Source organism: Nicotiana tomentosiformis, chromosome 8 (assembly GCF_000390325.3).
Source record: "Nicotiana tomentosiformis chromosome 8, ASM39032v3, whole genome shotgun sequence".
NCBI classification, from domain to species: Eukaryota; Viridiplantae; Streptophyta; class Magnoliopsida; order Solanales; family Solanaceae; genus Nicotiana; species Nicotiana tomentosiformis.
The window spans coordinates 37,328,911-37,341,300 of NC_090819.1; the positions used below are offsets into that span (position 1 = coordinate 37,328,911).

A 12,390-nucleotide genomic window follows, 5' to 3' on the forward strand; every position below is an offset into this window, starting at 1 on the left:
AACAACAACCCAGTAAAATCCCATTAATGGGATCTGGGGAGGGTAGTGTGTACGCAGACCTTACCTCTACCCCGAAGGAGTAGAGAGGTTGTTTCCGAAAGACCCTCGGCTCCAAAAAACAAAAAGACAAAAGGATAAAAATGAGACAATATTAGTATCACAACAGCAATCATAGGAAAAATAGGAACACCATGAAATCCAGAAGAAAGATGCAAAGCAGAGGGAGACAATATTAGTATCACCACAACAATCATAAGAAAAATAAGAACACCATGAAATCTAGAAGAAAGATGCAAAACAAAAGCGATAGCTAGTAAATAGGACATGCACTGAAAAGCGAAATAGTAAGACACAACATTGCCACTAGCTATCTTAGACAAAAACCCTACATGGCTAGTCCCACAATGGTACGAAGTAAGGCACGACTCAACTATCTCCTAACCTACAACCCTAATACTCGACCTCCACATCTTCCTATCAAGTGTCATATCCTCGGAAATCTGGAGCCTCGCCATATCCTGCCTGATCACCTCTCCCCAATACTTCTTAGGCCGCCATCTACCTCTTCTCGTACCCTCCACAACCAGCCGCTCACACCTCCATACCAGAGCATGTGGGCTTCTCCTCTGAACATGTCCGAACCATCTAAGTCTCGCTTCCCGCATCTTGTCATCAATAGGAGCCACGTGCACCTTCTCCCGAATATCATCATTCATAATCTTATCTATCCTAGTGTGCCCGCACATCCACCGCAACATTCTCATTTCTGCTACTTTAATCTTCTGGATATGTGAGTTCTTAACGGGCCAACACTCAGCCCCATACATCATGGTTGGTCTAACCACCGCTTTATAGAACTTACCTTTGAGTATCGGTGGCACTCTCTTGTCATACAGGGACTCCAGATTCTAACCTCCACTTCATCCATCCTACCCCAATACGGTGTGTAACATCCTCGTCGATCTCCCCTCCCCCCTGGATAACCGAACCAAGGTACTTGAAGTTGCCTCTACTCGGGATGACCTGCGAATCAAGCCTCACATCCACACCCACTTCCCCTGGCTCAGCGCTGAACTTTCACTCCAGGTATTCCGTCTTCATCCTGCTCAGCTTGAAACCCTTAGACTCAAGAGCCTGTCTCCAAACCTCCAGCCTCTCGTTAACACTGGCTCGCGATGTGAGACAAAATGAAAAAATGCAAAAGATTTTTAAAAAAGAAGAGAAAACGTTAATTTGAAGAGTTAGGCAGCAGAATTGAATTGAGGAAGTAGTCAGGCTACGCGAGGATATTTGCTCGCTAAAAAGTTGGCGACGCACGGTGTAAGGCGAGCTGGAGGCACGCGGCAGAGCAGGCTAGGCGCGGTCTGTCGCAAGGTGACGCATGGTCCGGGTTTCAAGCCTATTTCATCTGCTTTTTGGTTTTGGACTAGGTTATTTCGTCTAGGCCTTTTCCCTACACATATAAATAGTCATTAAACACTATTTTTTAGAGGAGACGGAGAGGGGACCGAGATTAGACATGGGATTTTGACCTAAGGAGGCAAGAACACACTAGGAAAAAGGCGGAAAATTCTTCTACGAGTTTTTCACTTCCTTCTTCCTATTTCCATTATTGGTTATGAATTCTAGTGTTGTAGTTTTACATACTATTATGAATAGCTAATTTATTATCTAGAGTTTTGATAGAACCTTTTGTAGGATAAATTCTTGTTATGTTTTTATATAATTGAGCCGTTGGATTTCTCTACTTGTTCAACTACGTTATTATTGTGGTTGGTTGAAGAGCTCTCAATCGATTGTGCCTATTTAGTGTGTATTACTCAGAAGAGAGTGCATATTTAGGTAGTTTTTGAATAACATCACTCCTAACGTATATGAGGGATCAATACGGAGGGTTTAAAGGTGGGATTAGGAATAACAAAATCTTGGTGCGATCCGAGTGAGCCGTACTTAGTGCCAGCTAACGTAATTCGGAAAAATATGTCTAGTACATTGTGGTAGTTACTTGGGAGAGAATTACGACACTCATAGAGCTCATGATCGGTAGAGAAAATTTAGGTAAAATTATAGAAGGCATAGCGGGAAGGATTCTGACAATTGGGAAAATCATAACTCTAGACCTCCTTATTCTTGTATCAAATTTCATCCTTGTTATTTAATAATTTTACTGCTTTATAATAGTTATTCGTTAATTAGTTAGAAATAAATATTATAATCTCTATAATTAGGAAATTATTTGGACTTGTGTTTCTTAGTAATATTGAACAGTTGTAGCTAAGCATTAGTTCTCTGTGGGATTCGACTCCGGACTTGTAAACCGGATTATATTTACAACGACCGCTTAGTCCTTTTTATAAGGCATAGTTGGGCGTGATCACTTAACTTTGGCCATGCTTTCTGCTAGACGCGATCAGATTTATTGCAGTTGTAACCTGATAAGTTTCAGTCAACACATTTAAATTAGTCTGTGAGATTGCTATATCAAAGGTTTCTGTACAAGTTGATGAATCTCAAAGAATATTACCCCAATCTAATTTCGTGTTCTGGAACACATGATTTCGCTTGTCCACTGAAACTTCCCTCTTCTTTTCTAATGTCAATTGCTCCATAACCCTGAGAAAAGAAAAAAACTTTAATTTCTGGTGCACTCATATGAGGTAGATATCTCTGTTTTCTGAGTTTATAACAGAAATATGTACCTTCTTATGAAGTTGTCTATTTTCATGTTGGACGAGAGTGACCTTCTTAGACAGTTCTATATTTTCATGATGAATAAGAGCTCTCTGCAGGATATTAATTAGAGGTGGTAGGTAATTAGAACAAGGGCAAATCAGCTTCTAATTAGAATCAAATTTATGTACTGTGATTAAAAACCTTTTGATTTAATTCTTCTATCTCATCAGTTAGCATTTTTTCCTGCAAAAACGTGAAAGCTTGTGAAATATTAAACATTGATGTCATTAGTTAAATTATATGTTATGCCATATAAAAATTGGATAAGGAAGAGATTTTCTTGCCTTTCTAGTGCGGATATTGTTCAATCTCATTTCCAGTTGGTTTTCCAGAGTGTGGAGATCGCCGATTCTCATGCCTGAAAGTTCTTCACCCTTAAGTCTCCTGCAATATTTTACTTTGATAGTTGTTGACATTCTATAACTTTGCTAATAACCAAAGACATCAGCATAATACGTGTCATATTAGTCTTGCTTTTGTTTTACTAGTAAGTAATTAATTGGATATATATTTTTCATTCTTAAACGTGATTAGGATAAGATCATGCATCCTCAGTCCAGATTTAGATCAAGCATAAGCGTGGAAATTTATAGTATTAAACAAAGACAGAGGTCCCAAATTATTTTCTGAATGTGATGATCTTGATATATGTGGACATTTTGACAATTACAAACTGCCTTATATTTTCAAATGAATCTCACCAAATCCTTGTCAATAATTACAAAATCTTTGTATTGAAGTTCAATCTCTGGTAGATAGCTGTATCTTTTCTATTTCCTTTTAGGTATCCTTTTTGTTTTGGTCGATTGATTCAACATCAACGTAACAGCTGTTCAAGTAGAGCACACCAACTTCATCAGTAAGAGAGGACCTTTCACACTAAAATACACCTCTACTTTGGAGTGTTTTTTACATTTGTTACTACAATCAATGTTGATATATATGAGGAATAGCCAGAATGTCATGATATAATCACTACAAATGCTTATAAGAATTCATTTTGTAGTGTATATATATTCCCTTCAAATAATTTTTAGCTAATGTGCATCTACATTAGAATACCTTCACTAGACATTGCGTATTTGTACAAAATATATATATGCATCGGCTAGGCGAAGGGGATATTATGCATGCTCTTGGAAAAAGTAATATGTGAACCTGTAGTTCTCTTGCAGATCGTCCATTTGCTGTCTCAGCCTTTTTGCCTCTGTCCGCCACAACTGGCAGTTAAGAAACATGGCCGTTTTAATGATGTTAAAAAGGAAACCAGCAATAATATTGTTGAGTGAAGCATTGCTTGGTCTTTGAAACATTTTTTTTTTTCTATTACAGTTTTTTGGTTGGTTAGAAGGACTTCATTTACATTTACCAGATATCTTTCGCAAGATACATATCCCTTCTAGGCATTTTCACATACCCAAGAGGAAAATCAGATGCTGCACCGCAACAGCAGATCAATATTTTGGAAGATCTCAAAGTGTATTCACTTTTTGGTTCTCAACATACAAGGTAGTGGTCACTACCAAAGCCCCCGACACCACAATGCGGCTTTAATTAAAACGCAAAAGGCATATTCTAACTCAGAAACCTTGTTGTTTCTGCCAATGGTTTTATTTTTACAGAGGGTCCGATGCAATTGAAATTTAGATTGAATTGAGCTAACTAAGTTCTGTTTAGACGATTATTAATGTTAGTGAAGTCGTGGATCTATAAGGAGTAAAATGAGTAGAAGATTACCTTGGCCTCTGAAAAGGGTGTCAACAATTGATGATGTTCCTTCTCTTCATTATATCTGTCAAATATTGATTTCATGCTGATAAGGAAAAGCTAAGATATTAGTCAATTGGAAGGTCTACATTGCCAAGATATTAAAGGTGGAAATTATGCTATTTGGTGATGAGGAGATTATAGCATGCGAACGTGTGATTACACACATGAGCAAATCAAGGAGCTTTGCCTCCTCTAATCCTATAGGAAGAATGAGAGTAACCGTTCTTTTACTACAGTTTTCACTGATCGACGAAGAACTTATACATGGGATTTTTGCTAGTCTAAAACTGAAAGAAAAGTGATCAAAAGATATAAAACAACCAAGATATTCCTACATGAGTTCATGCTATTAACTTGTAATGTTGCAACCAAAAAACAAACAACATCTGTTTTGTATTTTTCCTTCCTCTTAACCAACAAAAGATGAAAAATTGTAGTGCTGGAAAACAAGCGGAGGAAATATTCTTCTTCAAGTCTCTCAGTTTACCTTAAATAAAAATGTCTATATATAGTGCCTTGATATTTATAAATTTTTTTCGAACTTGTACCTAGACCAGCAGGGTGGATCGAGGTATGAACTTATTGTGCTCAAGCACCCATTAACACCAACTTGACTCTAGTAGTTATATAGAAAACAGTAAGAGAACTAAAATAGAATAGTCAATACCCAGTAAATAAAAAGATCCCTTGGTGCTTTGGATCAAGGGCGAAAGTTAACGCTTGAGGAGTTTGGAGGAGCATAAGTACGATTCTTAAGCAAAGCATTCGCTACTTTTCCACAACACATTGACTTTCTCTTCTTTCCCTAATTCCATATCTAGTCTTATTCTTTCAATTGTTGATGTTTTCTTTGTGTTCTCTTCTTTTTTATGTTTCCTTTTTCATTTATTTGTCTCATTGTGGCACATAAAAACGAAAAAGTAAGAACTAAGAATTGATTGAAGCTAGAGAAATTGAAAAAGAAAAGAATGTGCCTCTCTTAATATTTTTTGTGGTTTTTGTGGCTCAAAAGAAAAACGTTTCGGGTACTATAAAAATGGAAAACAGAAAAGCGAAAAGCTTTTGCAATTATAAGAAATGATGCTATTATATATCGTTTTCAATAAGTAGCACAATTGTGACTTGACTAGAATTTTTTTAATAATGATATTATTATTAGTAGTTCATTGTGACTTGTATCTAGAAGTCTTTTTTCATAATGATAATATATTAACCGTAGATTTGTCATTAATTATTTTTACTGTCGCAAATAGTTGTGCACTTATACTATGCAATTGGTAGCACTTTACGTTCTACGTTATTTAACTCTAGAGTTCTCCCTTTCTCAAATACATGTACGTACAAAACTATCATTGTTACATCAATTTCTTAAAACATGAACCAAGTAAATTCATGTGCTAATTTGGATGAATCTAATTTTATTATTCCGCATCTTCCTTTAAAATAATTGATTCATTACAATAGGCATTTTGGGAAACATCAATCTTTAATGGCTGGCTAAAGATATCCATAACTTATTCTTGTGACTTTACCACCTTGAGTTCAAATTCTTTCTTGGATCTTCCTCGCTACCTTGTTCACAACCAATTTCATGAGAATCAAATGTTTCATATTTCCTCTTTTAACAAGCATTTGCTTGCAAAGCTTGTCTGGCTGATTCTTATTTCGGTTTTTCATGGACTCGCAAAAGTTTGGACAAGTTTATCAATGGTCGTGATCTCCAAATCCATGAACTCTTCTATTGTGACAACAATGCTAAATCATGAATCACGGATCGTTGAAGTTTTGCAGCTATAGAATCATCCATCAATTCTTCTTCGTCTCTCTCATCATCATTTGTCATTGTCATTATTACCTTTTTTCTGTCTTCATATATAGAAAGTATTGTTCTTGAATATCTCATCACCAAATCTATGATGAATGAGATTGAGGTTAACCATCTTTCTCATGGAAGTGACATTATTTGCTACCTATCTATTCAAGATTCTTCCTCATACATCTACTCCATATAGGTAACTGCTTTATCAGGATTATAAACGTCGGTGGGCTCCTTATCCTCAAATCTTTCAAAAGCTACTTAATTGCTATCTCGGTACGTAGTTCTACTACCTAAAAATATAATGTCTTCAGCTTCGTGCTTCCCCATCCCATCATCTAGCTAATCTCATTCACATTCGTTTTATTCTGAAGATCATTCATTTTCGAATCTTCGTCCGCATGTTTCTCAAGACAATTAACTTTGATGCCAAAAGTTAAAAATTTTGGAAACGAAGAGGATTCTCAATCATGGTTTCTCTTCAAAATGTACTCTTCTTACTTCTCTCAACTTTCCTTAAAGAAAATGTCTATATATAGTACCTTGATATTTATAAACTTTCTTCGAACTTGTACCTAGACCAGCAGGGGTGGATCTAGATATGAATTTATTGTGCTCAAGCACCCATCAACCCCAACTTGAGCTCTGGTAGTTATATAGAAAATAGTAAGAGAACTAAAATAGAATAGTCAATACCCAAATAAAAAGATCCATTGGTGATTTGGATCAAGGTCGAAAATAATTAACTCTTGAGGTGTTTGGAGGTGCATGAGTACGATTCTTAAGCAAAGCATTTTGTCACGTACTTAGTGTTGAACTAAGCACACATGTGGCACTTGACAACTTGTTCACGATCTAGAAGAGTTGATGGATGAAGGGGTCATTGCAAAACTTTTACTCCATTCGTTTCAATTTAGATGAGTTAGTTTGACTTGCCAAAAAATTTAAGAAAAAAAAGAACACTTTTGAAACATGCGGTCCTAAAAGCTTAAGGGACAAAAGTTTTGTTGGGTTATAGTATTTGTCTGGCTATAAAAGCTATAAAATAAAAAATTTAAAGTTGAATTGTTTCCAAATATAAAAATATATCATTTTTTTTTTAAAGAGACTAATAAGAATGCATACATGATACTATACATGTATTTGGAAAAAAAAGGTGCACGTTAGAACAGTGTTGATAAGTAAATAGGTACCAATGGTCATTTTATTAAAGCCAAGTTGAGAAAATAAGTAAAAACACTTTCCTTCACTTCTCATCATGAGAATTTGATGATTTAAAGATGCTTCTAATAAAGTCTCCCCAAAATTTCCAACACTTTCATATTGATTCTCATACTAGCAGGCTAGCAGATCTTATCTTCTCAAGGCATGTCACCGATACAAAATTTCAAGAAATATAACCTATTCCAACAAAGGTAAGCCCTATGGTAAAAACCTCCTCATCCTAATTCATACATCATTTATATTCGTCTAGTACCCTGCAGGCGGAAGGACCAATTAGAAAGCTTTGTTAACTGCTGCTTAATTAAGATTGACGGGTATTATTTTCACCTAGCTCCAAGGATAATGAGTTAAATTAATTAATTAATTTAATTCTCCAAATTATTGTTAGTATATAATTACTTCTGTTCTAACTGAGCATATAATGTCTCAGCATTAAAGAACATGTTATTTATTTCCGCGATAGAAAACTTAATTAAGACGTAGTAGAGTAGACTAAGTTTCAAATCAGTCCTGCAAATATTTTGTATGGTTAATTTCGAATGAAATTTCTTTAATAAGAACCTGGAGTTTGAGTATTCATAGAGCCGACCAGTACTGGAAAAGATGGTTACTCCAACTTCAGCGTCGCAAAGGATGGCTAGTTCCTTGGCTTTCTTAATTAATCCGCTTTTCCGTTTTGAGAAGGTCACCTGCCTACTGGCCGGATTGTCAATTCTTCTGATCGCGATCTTTCCTCTTGCCATAATTTAACCCTTCACTGCTACAACGTAGAGCTTTACAGCTTCCAGCTTCTGCACACGAACCAAACTAAATTGGCTTTCAATGTCAATTGATAATTGAATTTATTGGTTAAATGGAAAAATTGCATATTTACGAGAAAATGATGAGAGGCGTGCTTACTGTTTGAGATGCTTAATTGGTTAGAAATTTATGGTCAGCGCGAGCAATACAAGGATGAAAAAACCGCTTGTTTTGATGAAACCCTATAATTCAAAAGTGGTTTATGAGTACGTGCGAGATGGGGTCATGGATAAACTAAAATACAGACAATAGAGTTGCTTAACAGCCAGACACTATCATATAGTATAGTAATATACTCTACTAATCGTACCTTTTCTCCATAACAACGCACATGAACCTAACACGCCTAAATTTTTTGGATCTTAGCGTACGTCGATTTAATTATTAAACGTTTTTAGGATAGTCTTGTAATTACAAGGAGACATACCATGTGATTACATTTCAGTCTAAGGAAATTTTATTATTTTTACTAAGCAAATGCAGCCTTTGGGGTTGGGAACAAGCTAAGCAACCATCTATATTAATAACCAATATGTCTTATCACTAAGACAAAATGGTTATTGATATAGAAGTTTACTTATTCCTACCAGAGGATGCTTTTCTCTGTCCAATATGTAAGCATGTATAGTTGGAGGACATGAACCATTACCTCCACTTTTCATGTTTTGGAAAGGGGTTTCCTCATTCCATGAGAAAAGCATAGGTATTTCAGCTCTGTACGGAATCAAAAGGTTGCCATTTTTGACTCGAGAAACAGAAATTAGGTGGAAAAATATTTTGAAAACAATTCTATATATAGCGCATATAATAGTTGCGCTATACCTGTTTACCCGAAAAATAGATAGAGTTGAATTTATACATAGTTCCGAGGATATGTGGCGTAACTTAACACAAAATGCAAGGATAAATAAAAAGTGTAAATATAGATTGGGGAGAATGCTAAAATAGATAAGGTTATCAGGAACAATGAATCTCAGGATTCAACAAATAGAATCAATCTAAGAGATCTGAAAGAACGGTGTTTTTCTGTAGAAGAATATAGCCATTTTATTACAATGTAAGCCTTGGAAAAACTTGTTCTACAGAAATAGTAACCAAGCCCTTTTATAGTGGAGGGATTTGGCTCTAAACATAATAAAATAAACATTCAGTGGGAGACCCATGATAAATCAGCTTTTCCATAATTTCTGCCAAGATTCTCTCTAGTGGGATTGCAACGGCTTTTGTCTGTGAGCTCGATCTTGCTTAGAACCCTCGATTTTGGTTTGAGCTTGATTTCGGCTCGAACTCATGATCTTGGTTCGGGCCCGATCCTGGCTCGAGCCCTCGAATTGATTCGAGGTCAATGTCGGTTGGTCTCTGGATTGTCAGCATGGTAGATTTTGATTCGAGCTTGGTAATGATATCGAACTTAACACGGATCGGCCTCCCTAGGTTCGAGGATAGTTTGCTCCACCTACGGGATCTCACTTTGATAAATCATCGTTTGAACTCGATCGGACGTGCTAAGGCCGAAACCTATTTCGACCATATACAGATAGTCCCCTCGTTTCTCAGAAAGAATGTGGCGAGAAATGATATGATTTTTTTTAACAGCTCGATCGGATTATATCTTGTCGTTTCCATCGGGTTCGACCATGACGCATCTGGTAGTTGTCCCATCGATTTAGTCTTTCAAGGCATTTAACGTATGTCAGACGGTGGTCGGCCACTGTTGATATTGAACCGCCATCGCTTGGACCTATAAATAACCCTTTCTTTTATCTTTTACCATTTTTACATCTTCTATCTTCCAAATTTCCCAAGTTCTTCTTCGTACTCTCCATCTTACCAGTAAATTTGTGATTTCTTTCCGCAAAAATCCCTCTTCAATTCTACCAGATCTTTGTCCCTTTCTTCTACTCCCCACCTTTGAATTCTAAAATGGCGAAAACATCGCAAACCATTCCTCAGAAAGAGAAAGCTTCATCTTCACAGTGTGCCGCTGATGAGACACCGGCAGATCCACGGCCTGAAGAGTGTATTCCCGGGGCGTGTTTCCTTACTTCAGATTTTAAGGTCGATAAAGGTTCATCGGTCCCTGGCCGGTGTGAGCCTGTATCGAGGTACATGTGTTCGATAACGAAAAGCACCTCGAATAGCTAAAGAGAGATTGCAATTGGGGTGAGAAAGAAATAATAATTCCTACGCCCGATGAAGATATCACTTCTTACGTGAAAGGGTTTTTGAATGTGTATACTTACCCTTTCACTTTGGGTCCCTTTGATTCGGTTATTATTGACTTCTGTCGACAATACCAAGTAACCCTAGGCCAGGTCCATCCTTCTTTGTGGGGGATCGTTATCCCGATCCGATATTTTGTGAGCAAGATCGGGGGGGTGTCGTTCACCCTCGATCATCTTATCCGATTGTACCATCCTCAACTTTTTCGAGGGGGTTAATAAAACTCCAGCATCGGGCTACCAAGGCTCTGTTCTCGAGTATTGACGAGGACAGGGACCGAGGTTGGATGGGCAAATTCGTTCGAGTAAGGACTTCGGACTTGATCCCGACTGAAAAGATGCCCTTTCCCGAGGAGTGGAATATGAAACGTAAGTGTGATCTTGCTGTTACTTCTATTTTCTTCTTTCATTTATTCTTTCATCGACACTCCCCTTCTTCTTGATGTAGCGGTTCCCTGGATGCCCGGAGCAATCCCTGATCTCAAGAACTGGGTACGAGCCCTAGTTTCGACCTCCACATATGCCGAGCGCTCATGGCATGATTTGTCAAAGGGTCGGTGGGAGGCCAAAAATCACGGTAAACCCATTTCTCGAATTCTTTGATGATCCGAACGAGACGGTTTTCAAAATATTTTATATGCAGGTTTGGGTAAAGACACGGTTTTGATGCCATTGCCCAATGAAGAGGGAATTTTGGTCTCTGTTCCAAAGCCGGTAAAGGAAAATAAAAGGAAGAGAGCCTCGGTTCCCGAATATCCAAAACCGAAGAAGAGGACGGCTCGTAAGCCGAACAAGAATGGCATTCCTTTGATCGTGGAATTCGTTCTGCTTCTAAGGGATGAAGATGAAGATGAAGAAGAAGAGAATGATGAATGCGCTCTGGCAGTCCGAACGAAGAGAACCACCGATGCCTCATCGCCGGCTGGATCGATGATGCTCTATGAGGTTCCGCCTCGAACTGAAGATATACCGGAGAAAGATTCAGGTAGAGTCCCCGAACTATCGGATATCGAAGACGCATCTCATCGGAGTCAACCGGCAGGGGATATGATCGAAGAGCCCCTTGAACCCCTTCGAACCGAGGGGAACGCTCAAGGCGAGCCATTTGGGCCAGCAACAGTCGAGGATTCGCCTACCTTTCCCGCTTTTTCCGCAGGGGTGATTCTGAAAGCTCAAGCTCTGGGAGCCCTCGATCTAGACAGGCCTCACGATGAAGAATATCCCTTTCGTGACCTGTTTACCGGCATTGAGGACGTTGTCGGTGCTAGTAATGAATCAGATCTTTTTCACGGATTGCGGCAGGCTTTGAATATGGTGAGCTTTTAAAACTATTTTGTCGGTACTATCTTCATGTTCGTTTTTCATTAACTTCACTTCTTGTTTCTTTATAGGCATCGGTAGTTCATCGAGAACAATGTTCTCGGTCCCATAATGAGCTGCATCGATACGCGGCCGACCTACAACGGGATACTGACGAGAGGAACTCCATTGGACTTTCCTTAGGGCAGAGAGAGGAGGAAATAAAAGACCTCCGTGCTGAGCTGGCTAAGGCCTATCAAGATCAGACCGATTTGTCTGAGCAGGTAATGATGCTTTTGAAAGCCTATGGGCTTGATACCGGAACGATAGCTAACATTTTGGTCTCACAGCTGCAACAAAAAATTGAGATGATCGGGAAGCTTCGTGAGGAGGTCGACGTGATAAGAACGGAGTCTTTGCGGTAGAAAGAAGGTATGAACCGCTTTGCTGCCAAAAAATAGACTGCTAGAGCCCAGTTATCATCGTCCGAAACCCAACTTCAGAAGATGAAGGAAAAAGGCCTGG

The 12,390-nt window shown here is 38.1% G+C and overlaps 1 protein-coding gene across 2 annotated transcripts; it reads right to left on the minus strand.

Moving 5' to 3' along the window:
• Positions 1–918: 918 nt before the first annotated feature.
• On the minus strand, positions 919–8,531 carry LOC104102322 (MADS-box transcription factor 23-like). 2 transcript variants are annotated; one of them, XM_009610022.4, is made up of 8 exons: positions 8,105–8,531; positions 4,471–4,525; positions 3,892–3,953; positions 3,018–3,117; positions 2,875–2,916; positions 2,700–2,783; positions 2,525–2,613; positions 919–2,432 (listed from the first exon to the last, which is right to left on the minus strand). In XM_009610022.4, the coding sequence occupies exons 1-8, from the start codon at positions 8,284–8,286 to the stop codon at positions 2,417–2,419; spliced, it is 630 nt and encodes a 209-aa protein (XP_009608317.1). In that variant the 5' UTR covers positions 8,287–8,531; the 3' UTR covers positions 919–2,416. The 2 variants fall into 2 exon arrangements, with proteins under 2 accessions (XP_009608317.1, XP_009608298.1); XM_009610003.4 differs by having other exon boundaries at positions 4,471–4,546; positions 8,105–8,525.
• Between the last annotated feature and the right edge of the window lie 3,859 nt (positions 8,532–12,390).